We start from the raw sequence: 13096 nt of genomic DNA, 5'->3' as shown, positions 1-13096 counted from the left end.
TAAATGAATATTTCTAATCTATAATATTTTTTTTCTATACATACTTACATAATATGCAACACTTACAACTCTTCATCGATGGGTATTTAATATTTCTATTGAATCGTTCTTTAGGTAATCCAATAAGTTTGCGTCATCGGGCCCAGTCGTGACGATGGGCTTCGACCGACCAACTTTAAATTGATTATTGTAGGGGGCGTTGAAAATTGCTGGCGGCCTTCGCTTCGACGAGATTATGATTAATAGAATCTGCTTGTTAAATTTACGAAGAAAATATTGTCATTGGGGCTTTGTTTTGTTGACAGCAATAGGCTGTTTTGTGGCCGAAAGTCGAGAGTTGGGCTATCAATCTTTGTTTTCGAAGAATAGGATAAAGTTGTGAATGGCGGTGGTATCTTCATGTTTGATTTTAATATATAATGTTAGATTCCCGATGACTTAAAGAAGTTGGCGGGAAGCGGGTGGGTCCAAAGAGCAGAGGAGTGTGGTGGCGGAAATTGGAGTAGGCCTATGTCCAGCAGTGGACATTCGATGGCTATCGATGATGATAAGATAGATAGATATATCTAGAGTGATTTCGGCCACGGCTTATGCCTAACTAATCTTTTTTGTAAATATCCTCGCGCATTGCGGGTATGTGAGCACACCGTCTATCCTATATCTTATAAAACAAAGTCGCTTTTCGTGTCTGTCTGAACTTTCTAACTCTTCTTCTTCTAAACCACCCAACGGATTTTTATGCGGTTTTCACCATTAGGTCAGGTATTTCTTAGGGAAGGTTTATATATAGTTTATTATTTGTACATTCTTATGTAAATTAACATAAATACGATAAATGTGTCTAAAGTCCTACCCGTTGAGACACTTTCGCGCATGCGCTGCTTTAATGGTAAGTACTACATGAAAAAAATGTACTGGAGTATTGTTCCTCTTAATAAGATCTACAAAAAAGTCAGCGAGAGCATATTTTTATCTTTTAAGGATAACGTGTAGTGATCATATTTCTGTCTAAAAATAGTAATTTCAAGATATTTTTTATTGTGAGGGATATTTTTCCATAATGGTATTAATCCTTATCCTTTAAAATACTTTATTAATTTTCTACGTTAAACGAAGATAAAATTTGCTGTTTACACTATTTCGAAGTTGCGAATAGTTTTAGAGAAAAACGCATTTAATTGTTGACACATCACGCCGTTGACTCATCAGCTGTGCCGACTCAAGTTTCACTTATCCCTTACTCTCAGCATATAAATAAGTATATTAGTTACGTTGGCCATTTAATGTACATCAAAACTGTCTTTTACTGTTTTTTAATTTTAATAAGTACTTTAGAAGTTGTTACAATATCAAAACATCCTTGCTGCGAAACACGCCCCGCGACGTTTTGCTTATACAAGCGCGTCATGAGCAGTCATCGGTGGTTCAGTGGTAGAATGCTCGCCTGCCACGCGGGCGGCCTGGGTTCGATTCCCGGCCAATGCATTCTATTTAATTTTCCTCACAGGCAGCCACGCAGTGCTTGTTTTTCATCAGGGACAGAATACCCTCTTCAGCATTAACCACAAACGAAAAAAAATAACCCGCCTGCCTCTATAGCAACGAAGATTTAGATGCGTTTGCACTTGCATTGGATAATTGGAGTTGAATGTATTATTTCAGCGCGATATATTTGGTTTCATATTTTTTGTAGTTAGTTAGATAGTTATTAGTAGGTAGGTTTTTGTTTATAATTTCTTCCGTTAAAAAATAGTCATTTAAATATATTTTAATAAGTACTTGAAAAGATTAGTAGCACAGATTTAAAATTACGGTACCTACTAAAAAATCCTTGCCGAGTAAAACAATTGGAAAATCCTTATTGAAACTACGAAAATGCGGGTTGCATAAGAGTTTAATTAATGTTCACATTATCTTATGTGCTTTGCAAACATACATTATATGAATAATCCAGTAGTAAAAGCGGGCGAAGCCGCAAGGGGGTCGCTAGTATAGTTATAATTAATGGTTGCAACTGGTCGTGCTATCAATTCATTATACCTGGTATCGAGCTCAGAATACCGTCAGTTCTCTAAATCGATGACTCTCTCGTGAAGCAAGCCCTCCATCCCGTCTTTCGGGAATAAATTTAAATAAATAATTATTTCATTTTCTCGAGTGGGAATCGAACCCACAACCAGTGAAATGTTGACAGCATTGTGGTGTTTTATTGACATATTATATAGATACACGCTTCATATTCGATTGATTATATTTAAAAAAATATATCTCCTTGATATCCCGCTGATTGTTGCTCAAATATCACAATGAACAATTTAACTACCAATACTACTAGAAGTAACACATAGTAAGTTTTTTATACAGTAAATTAAAAATCTTGTAATTTATACTGTAGTTACCCTACTAAATATACCGGTATTTTTGTAAATACCAACTTTTACTTAACATTCGATAAGAATTTAGACTATAATATATCTTCCATCCATATCCAGGCTTATCTAGGGTTTCTTCTTATCTTAGCACTAAATTTTGTTCGATCCGTTAAGTCGTATCGGATAGATTGAGTAGAGAGCTTTGTGCAAATATATGCATGAGCCTATGGATTTATTCACGGGAATTATAGCTGCTATTGGTATGGAAATTGCTTTTTTTTATTTTCCTACATATTTCCACATTTTTTGGTAAATATGCTATATCGAAAATATACTCTGTTATATGACAAAATATTTGATATTAAGTTTTAGTCAAAATCAGGTATTTGAATTACATCTTGATGTAAAATTAAGCTTTTCCTGTTTGGAATAATGAAATGGTGCTAATAAATTTCCAAAGCTATTTATGTAAAAAAATCGTGGTTAATTAACATATGGACTTATACTAAAAATAAACTATAAAGAGAAACGTTTCTTAATTTCAATTTATTACATTACCCTACCAGGTTTCAAATATTTACTAAATTACTCCGGTGTTTCTTGGGCTTGGCCAAGTAACATTTTAGTTAAATTTCAGTTAATTATGTAGACATCACTTCCTTCCATTTAGGCTAACCGCATTCGATGTTAACTTCATTTAGGAGAGAAAAGTACAAATGTACTGAATGAAAGCGGCAGTAATTGTGTTTACGCGTACTCTAACTTAATAAACTGGAGAAGCGACAGGGCCCTGGTGATAAAATCAAAACAATCATATTACTCGCCTTGTAAATAATTTTAATTTGTCTTTTATAACTTTATTGGAAGCCATTCGTGGTGGAGTGGCATAAGGATGCGACTGTAAACGCGACTGGTATTGGCTTCGATTCCCAATCGAGGTATTGATATATTTAATATTTTAATTTCTACGTTTTACCATTGTCTTAACACTAGGCTCACTTTGCCGAAAAAAAAACGGTGCTAGAAAGTGAAATATCAATTTACAAATTTGCTTTTGAAGTTCAGTTGATATCGAAATTGTCTAATTTCTGTTCGAGTCTCAAGTGTGCTTATTATAATTTATTTGAAATATTAGCATTTCAAGTATAATTTTTCCTTCCATCGCAGTATACGCAGAGGGAACCTGGGATCCTAGTGTTAATTTAACATTATAACACTCTGTTCTCCACTTCCGCCTTCAGAACTCGGCGGAAGTAACAAAATAATGATTCGAATTTCTGTCTGATATACAGGTCTATATACTACCAAATAAGATATATAAATTATAGAATATTTTATACTCCATAGTTGACTTACACTACCGTTCATAAGTATTTGCCCAGTGTTGTTTTAGAGAATTAAAATATTATGAGCGAATATATGATCGACATAACTATATATTTTAGCTTTGACACTACACGATAAACGACTGAATCTGTTATAATTAACACTTATACTGATATTTAATTTGACAAAGTTGATTTTATTCAAATCTGAAAATAGTCCCATTGCGTAGCCTGATGGTATATTTGTTATATTAGGAGACTTAATGTAATTTTCACTTATTGATTATTATTTATAGTATAAAGAGAACTATATTTTTGCACATAAAAGGCTAAATATTAATAAATTAGTTTTTAACAGCCTTCATAAGCGTATCTACTCAAGACTATTAAATTTGTTGTTGAGAAATCCTTCTCGCAGTCATATTTTGAATAAAATGGTGAAAACTAAAGAATTATCTAATGAAATACGTTCTATGATTATTAGTTTACATAAATTAAATAAAATTAATCGCGAAATTGCCGCAATATTAAAAATATCTCGAAGAAAAGTAGACTACAACGTGAACAAACATCTAGACACTAACAGTTATATTAACAAAAAACGAACTGGACGTCCCCGTAAGACTACTAATAGTGAAGATCAATTCATAGCATTGACCAGCCGACGCAACCAAAAACTAACTGCACCAGAAATTGCAGCACAATTTAACAAATCCAGACAGGATTCCGTTAGTACTTCCACTGTCAAAAGGCGGCTCATAGAAGCAGGTCTTTCAGGAAGAGTAGCGGTAAAGAAACCACTTCTTAGGCGTCAAATAAAGTAAAAAGACTTCAATGGGCTCGTGAACACCAAAATTGGACACATGACGAGTGGAAAAGTGTATAGTGGAGTGATGAATCAAAATTTAAAGTTTTTGGTTCGAAGAGACGAGTATTTGTACGCCGAAATTTAAAAGAACGGATGATAGATGCTTGTATAGTGCCTACAGTAAAACATGGAGGAGGCTCTATGATGGTTTGGGGCTGTTTTGCTGGAAATACAACTGTTGATCTAATAAAAATTACGGGAATTCTCAAAAAAGACGGATACAAAAAAATACTCCAAGACAATATGACGTCTTCTGGTGTTCGATTAATCGGTAAGAACTTCATGTTTCAGCATGACAATGACCCTAAACATTCTTCTAATCTATGCAAGAACTATTTGAAAGACTTAGAGCGGAAAAGAGTACTAAAGGTTATGGTACGGCCATCGCAATCCCCTGATCTCAATCCTATAGAATTATTATGGCATAAATTAGACAGAGAGGTGCGAAAAGAATGCCCCACTTCCACCACACATCTCTGGGATATACTGCAGAAGGAGTGGAATGCAATTGATCCTGGCTACCTGATAAAATTAATTGATAGAATGCCTAAACTCTGCGTAGCAGTAATAAGGGCAAAAGGCGGATATATTGACGAAGGCAAAATTTAATAAATAATCTAGCTAAAACTGAACATTTTTTTGTATAACAAAAGTAAATTTATTATAAGGAATAAAATTTTAATAATGCAAAATTGTGTCGGTTGTTTTTTTTTTCTAAAACACATTGATTCCTTAGTGGGCAAATACTTTTGAACGGTAGTATATATCTAATATATGTCTTTTGAAATTAGAACAAAAGAAACATTACCAGGATGACCTTTAAATATCTTTATTTCTACTCTAAGTAATATCATGATATCTATGTCAAGAGAAGCCTGAAATAAGGGGAGGAAAGTGGAAGTGAAGGAAGTTATTTAGACAACTTTTGATTAAGTTTGTTAAAACGTTTAAAGATATACAATTTCACACCGACATTAACACAAATGACGACCGTATTTAGCATAAGCAATAGATTCATTACAGTAGGTTCTATTTGGAAGTAACCTTGGAAAGAATTAGCATTCTTAATTAGCTTTTATTGTCTCTGAAACAACAGTTTAAAGTAATTAGGAATTAAATTGCACTTCTTATCCGGTTTTAATTTAAATAGACACTTTTATATAAAGAAGTAATATTAAAGACTTATTATATTTCATTATATATGAATAAATTGAAGATTAGAACTTAAGTTACAAGAAAGCCTTACTAGGACATTGCAGCCAGGTCGGTTCAGTTCTTTAGAGGAATCGGGTGACAAAACCACGTATGTACCTACACATTCATTTTATATACGTACTAGTGGGCCCGGACGCGCCACCGCCCGCGAAAATATAAGCCTAAATAATTAAAATAAGTTAAAAAATAATAATAAGTGGAGATTTATTGTGGAGATAAATTAATTATAAGCAGCAAATAATTACATAAAAAATAATAGTAATTCGAAAATATATAAAAATTTACAAAATCATCAAAGTCATCGCATACTATACCACTCGTAGGCTAGGTCATTTGGAATCAGTGACATCTTATTTATTAGAATGTTATACAGTAAACTATAATTTCAATCTAGATGAAATGCTAAAAGTGACTTTTATATTTATTTTCATAAGGATGAATATCAAATTATAGAAATCATCTAATTTTTGCATTAAGCAAACTCACTTTGGGTGACGTTTTCTTAAAACAACAAACTTTGCAAGCCGTTGCTTAGCAACGCGTAGCGACGATTGTTATTAACATGGCGGAATAAATTATTTGTCAAATTAATTATTTTAATATATTGGTATATATCGAAAATATTACAAATATGAGAAAAAAAAGTATCCTATGTTCATCCCGGGACCCTCAAGTATCTCTATATGAGTATTTTATCACAATTAAATTAGCGGTTTGGCCCTGATTGCGTAAAAGACAGACAGACAGACAGACAGACAGACAGAGTTACTTTCGAATTTATAATATAGGTATGGATAAAGTAAATATAGAAAATACAAATATTACCAATACAAAAATAATAAATACCAGCAAGTATAAATTTAAAATGAATCAAATGAAAGAATTTATTGCAGAAAAAGATTGCAATTACGTTACAATGTTGACTCGGGAAAATTGATTCATCTCCAATAATTGAAATGTAGACCTGAAACATAATTACAGCACGTGTCCGATATGGCGATGAAATTTAAATTATAATTTGTTATTAGCTTGTTAATATTATTTAATTTTATGCTTTTATTCCGTATTTAGGGTAGGAGAAATAATACACTCTGTTCTTCTCTTTCTTTCTCTTTCGAATTAATTTCCCGGAAGGGGTTCAAATCTTCAAGTCATCGTGTATACAGGCAGACGCTGTTCCGTTGTACCATGATGTTAATATTTTATCTTTAGAAATATATTTGAATAACATGATTATATCATCTATTAAATAGAGCTAATTAATATCGGTGCTGACGCTGCTTTTTCACGAAGGTTTGGGTTCACATTTGGTGGAATGATTAATTATATTACAAATACAAAGTAGGCGACCTCGCCTACCCTCCTGTAACAAAGCAGGGCAGAGGAAACCTAGTGGAAAGTTTCTCCGTTCCACACTCTCCGCCATAAATTTGACGTTTTGCGTATCGAATAGCGGATCTCTGATTATCAGAACGAGGAAAATAAAATAAAAATATTAAAATAATTCATTTTCTCGAGCGGGAATCGAATCGACAATCGTTGCGTTTACATTCATAAACTTGTGCTCCTACGCTACGACAGCTTCAATACTCTCGTTGGATAATATAGGATAAATTACTAGGTAATAATAAAAAAAACAGTTCCATGAATTTAAATATATGTATATTTTTTAAGCAAAGCAAGGAACGGTAGCTAGTGCTACATATTATAAGATATAATAAGCGATGATATTCGGTTCATTTTTTTGAGCTAACTTTGAAGAACTCATCAAACTTTATTATTGGAGTTTCTAGTTGGACATATTTCTAAATTACATATTTCATTGCATATTTGTGGTTGACAAGTAAGCTAATTTTACCCATGATTGGAGAAATGAATAAGTTTTAATGTTTGTTAACGTAGTTATTCCACACTTAGGAAAGAAAAATACATTTTATAAGAAATCTTATAAAAAAATACCACTTGGTTTCTATCCCCGTTCGTGCTGGCAACAAACTAAATTGTGATTTTTGTGGCTTATAATATATCGATCAAACAAAGAGAAGCATCGGTGTTAAGATGAAGAAACACATCTCTGGTGTTAAAAATGGGCAAGAATGGAAGTCAGCTGTGTGAGAGTATACTGCAGATAAACTGAACCTCAACTTTGATAAACTCCATATCCTCATTAAGGAAAATAAATATATTCCTGGTATAATCCACGAGGCTATTGAAGTAAACATCTTAATTTTAATAGAGGAGACGGTTGTAAACTTTCTACCACCTGGGCCCCACTCATAAAATCTTTGAAGTCCCAAATCCACCACACCAGAGGGCAAGAAACAGTCAGCTCTGTCTGCAGGAACCCAGGGCAGTACGCGGGGTAATTAACAAATCGTTTATAATTTATATTTATAATTCGTTATAATTTGGAAATTCGTCATATCATTCCAGATAATTTGGCATCGTTATATTACCCAATCGCGCCACTGTGAAATAATTTGTTTTTAATATGTTCCTTTTCTCATATTTCACAATTTCTGAGATCATTAATAAATTATAGCTCAAAGAAAAAGCTTTCTTATAAAAAAAGTAAAATCTTTATTTCTTCGAATGCTATCAAACCTACCTACCTGTCTAAAATATAGACAATTAATGTTACGGTTGAAAGCATATTATAACAGAAAAAAGGTTCGTACAATTTGTCTAACAGTCTATTCATCATTATTTTTTGTATTTCACAGGTATAAATTTCAGTTTTTCATATAATAAATTATCAGCTTCACGCTGTATCCCGCACACAGCAGGGTAGGCAGAGGGAACCTAGTGTTAAGACACTCCATTCCCCACTTATTGCCGAATTTTGGAGGCATTGCGTGTTGAGGGGCAGAAATCAACGCCGCGCTTTGCCTCGACACCAGAGCGAAGAAATGGAAATATAAACGTAAATAAATATTTCACTTCCTCGAGTGGGGATCGAACCCACAAACGTCGTTACAGCCACACCCTTGTGCCGTTGCCTCAAAATATAATAAATTAATTCCGTAAAAACATCCGTAACGAATGTCTTCTTTAATTGATTAAAGCGAAGCGATTCGAGCGAAGCGAGCGATGAATTTTTATATAGTAACAATACAAATGAAAAATCATAGTCATCCTTTATAAAATACAATCAGTTATAATATGAAAATGTTTTGTGCGTGACCTCGTTGCTTAGGGTGTAAAAGAAATTCTGTTTAACACATTTTTTTCATCATTAGCCTCAAAAATATATTTTATTGTAGACATAAGAATACTTGTTAACTGAATTGAATTGATTTAAATTGTCGGGCCACTTGTTTCTTCTTATATTTTCTAATGATGTTAATCAAACATAGTAGTAGGGTAGGCAGAGGGGACCTAGTGTTAAAACAGTCCGTTCCCCATTTTTTGCCGAATTCTAGAGGCATTGCGTGTTAACAGAACTCAACGCCGCGCGTTGCCTCGACACCAGAGCGAAGAAATGGAAATATAAACGTAAATAAATATTTCACTTCCTCGAGTGGGGATCGAACCCACAACCGTCGCGTTACAGTCACACCCTTGTGCCGCTGCGCCACGACGCCCTCATAGTGATAGTGATCGTCATATATAATCAAACATAGTGATAGTGACGTATATAGTTATACAAAATAATTAGAGATCTCAGGACAAACTACGATAACTAGTTTTCAGACACTTCGCTTCCGCTCAATTTACGAAGCATTGCATGTAGAATGGTGGAATGAACGTCCCGCTTAATAATTTAGTTACCAGTGCGAGGAAATGCAAATAATTCATTTCCCAGTAGTGGGAATCGAATCCACAATCATTTCGTTTATAATCCGACACCCGCTATATCATGTCGGCCTAAATTTGAACATGATGCAAAAATAATTATGATTTTTTACAAAAAAACTTTTTCAACTTCAAACGGGTCCTAAAGTCAGAACCAAACCAAACTTTCATCAAACAACCCTTGAAGTGTACGAGTATCGATCGAAATGATAACCTCCTCCTTTTACAGAAATCGGTTAAAAATAGAGCATAGTTATTAAGCTTTGGATCAGCGTTTTTCCCACATACATCAAATGTAAAATAGTATTGGAAAGCATAGACCTGAGGTATTCAGTTCCGACACTCAATCTTCCGAAATCTAGGGAAAATGGGGAATGGACTATTTTAATACTAGGTTCCCAGGTTCCCTCTGCCTACTTTGCTATGTGAAGCTACAAATAAAACTATACGTAAAGAAAGATGAAAAAAAAAACAAAGATTTCCTATTAAATGATTTAGCCTTTAAATAGAATAATAAACGTAACATCGTTGACGTTGCCCAACGCTGGTCAGGATTCGATAAGCCACGAAAGCTTAGCGTTCATCGGTAATTGACGGGCTCTGTCCGACAATTTTATATTTCAAATATCAAATTTATAATGACAATTATTAAGGAAACCTATTACAAAAGGCATCTGCTATTTTCAAACCGCCTGAATACATTAGTAGTAGTACGTAGGTCTGCATTGAGGTACCTCCTAACATAGTTGCATGAATGTAAAACAAGCTCATTTACATTTAAGTAACTTTCATTGATATACGTTGAATAGTTAGTTATACATTATACTCGTTGTTTGTTTTTATAATAGAACTCTAATACATCAAATGTATATTTTTTATGAAAAATAATCATTTGGAAAATATTGTAAAAACAAAAAATAAAAATTTCGTTTATAATACATTTCTGTACCTATTTGCTTATGTAAATTTCCTGTACAAATTATAAACTAAATTGATCAAATTTCATTTCCTCAGCTTAACCATACATACGTCTGCAGTAGATTATATCGAATTCGATTTAAATTCCAATATCAGAACATATATTTATTGCTATATTTACATACTTATACATATAAAAAAATATAAACATACCTTCTAAAATCTCGACTCCAGCACGCATAGATCACTGGATTCATAGATGAGTTGACCCACCCAAGCCATGTCACCACCACATTGACAATCTCTTCGTGAGTGATGCACGATGAACATATTCCTGACAGGAGATTCACTACGAAAAATGGCAACCAGCACACTATAAACACACCCATAACGATACCAAGCGTTTTAGCTGCCTTTTTTTCTTTCGCGAATTTTGCGAGTTTACGTGATAGAGAGAAATTTTTGGGCAAATGTTTGTTATGTGTCACATTTGTTAGCCGTGTGGATGAACGCGATAGTCCATTGTTTTGCAACGCGGTTAAAGGCTCTTGGTCCGCCTCTTCCGGGGTGCACGCGCCGTGACAAACGTCCGTCCTTTGCCGCACTGTTCCACCTCTGTGAATTCGTAATGTTAACTCTAATTCACCACTCGGCCTCATCACTTGTTTTGTACCAATTTTCAAGGACCTCGTTTGGATTGTTGCAGCGCGATATATGCGGTAATATGTAAACACCATTACAAATAAAGGTAGATAAAATGATATTGTAGAAGAAAATATTATATATTCTAGATTTTCCGTAAACGGACATTTATAGTCGGGTACTTCTTCTAAGCGCACCGCTCTCCACCAGGCGATGGCCGGAAAAGATATGGCACCCGAACACACCCATACAGCTGCTATAAGAAATGCTGCTTTTCTTCCACTCATACGCATAGGATATGTGATGGGGTCAGTGATGGCCCAATATCGATCCAAAGATATAACACATAAATTAAGAATTGATGCAGTACTAAACAGCACGTCCAGTGATCTCCACACATCACACCAGTCGACACCAAAGAACCAGGTATGTTCCAACACTTCGTATAGTGCAGAAAAAGGCATCACTACTAAACCCACAAGACAGTCAGCGACTGCAAGGGAGGTTACAAAGTAATTTGTAGATGTATGTAAATATCTTTCTCTTATTACTGCCAAGATTACAAGCATATTTCCAAATACTGTTGTAAGTGAGAAAAGAAGTAAGAATGAAACTAGAAGCGCACGATCCTGTAAGAGATTGATGTAATCATTCCAAAGTTCTCCGGAATCGTCTGTTAAATTAAATGTACTGTTGTTGTCGAATGTAGCATTAAATTCAAGTACAGCATTGTAAGGTGACCTTGCGGAATCCAGAAAATATTCTGGTCCTTTTTGTAATAAGTCCGATTGGCTTCTTGCCACCAGTATTACTGGTTTGGTCGTATTCATATTCTCTGATGGCTATACGCATGTTAGCGACATGGCGAGTGTTTATGTTTTCCTTGTTTTGCTCGCAGCCAATTGGAGATTACGTTCTTGGCAGGCATTCTGTTCACGACCTCTAATATCTGGCACATACTGAGTTGGCATGCTTTTTTTGTTTAGTAATGTGCTGACTGCATCCTGGAACAAAATGAAATAAATAAATGAATAAGTTATACAACTTTCTTCATATGAAAAGAAGATTATAAAGGAAAAATAATTATCACCTCCACGCTCAAAGATAAATTAGGTTTTTCTACTTTACCTACTCATGGCTATCAATGTCATAAAATTAGCAATTATTTAAAAACTTCAAGCGATGGTTTCATTCGCACCTGTTTAATGGCATTTATATCGTTGTCAAATGTCCTTGGTTCGCTGGGACATAAATAGTGTTTAGCGAACAAGCGGCGAGATCAAACGAATTGTGCTCCATGGGCCGTGATCAGACTGTGCACATGAGGGCACTTCAATCGACCCCTCCCGAGCCCCCTTTACATTCCCCATGCCGTGATCAAAATTTATGTTAACTGGTAGATGGAGAATTCGCTGTGTATATACAGATATCTATTTTAAGGGGTTTCTTATATGAAGTATTATAATACGAGAGAAATTTAGAATATGTTTGAGGTTATCGTGACACAGGGGCAGAAACGTATGTCTGTAATGCGACGGTTGTGGGTTCGATTTCCACTCTGAGGAATGAAATATTATTAATTTTATTTTCTTCGCTTTAGTACCAAGGTCAAACGTGGAGTTAAGTTTCCCCAGTCAACATATAATGCCCCAAAAATTCAGCGAAAATACGGTACTGAGTGTCTTTACAGTATATCCCTTACACCCCCCCCCCCCCAGCTTACCCTTCAATGTCCAGGATACAGCGTGAAGCTGACAAAAATCTAATATATATTGAACATGCTAATAAATATTAAAGTGTAATTTATTTATCTATATTTAATAAATACTAATTAGAATTAACTTAAGCTAGAATATTCCTTTTTCACTTTTCCACTATTTGTATATTCAGTTTTGTTGGACAGCAGAGTTGGACTCCACTTCATCTCACCAGGATATGCATTGTTAATAATTCACTGCGTG

General features: G+C 34.4%; 1 protein-coding gene across 2 annotated transcripts in view; it reads right to left on the bottom strand.

Moving 5' to 3' along the window:
• The window catches only part of LOC146536296 (dopamine receptor 2-like), a 107244-nt gene that overhangs the window by 32183 nt on the left and 61965 nt on the right, over window positions 1-13096 (bottom strand). For both annotated transcript variants that reach the window (XR_014878241.1, XM_085189916.1), the window contains exon 2: window positions 10707-12139. Coding sequence is in view for 1 of the 2 variants with exons in the window: in XM_085189916.1 (XP_085046042.1) it covers window positions 10707-11965 (1259 nt within the window). In the remaining variant the exon portion in view is untranslated. The remainder of the gene's footprint in view (window positions 1-10706; window positions 12140-13096) is intronic.

The sequence above is a fragment of the Heliconius melpomene genome, chromosome 9, assembly GCF_056956725.1.
Source record: "Heliconius melpomene rosina isolate 202511_hmr_F chromosome 9, ASM5695672v1, whole genome shotgun sequence".
In the NCBI taxonomy this organism is placed as follows: domain Eukaryota; kingdom Metazoa; phylum Arthropoda; class Insecta; order Lepidoptera; family Nymphalidae; genus Heliconius; species Heliconius melpomene.
Note: the sequence above shows the minus strand (reverse complement) of the source record. Positions and strands in the feature narration are given on the sequence as shown.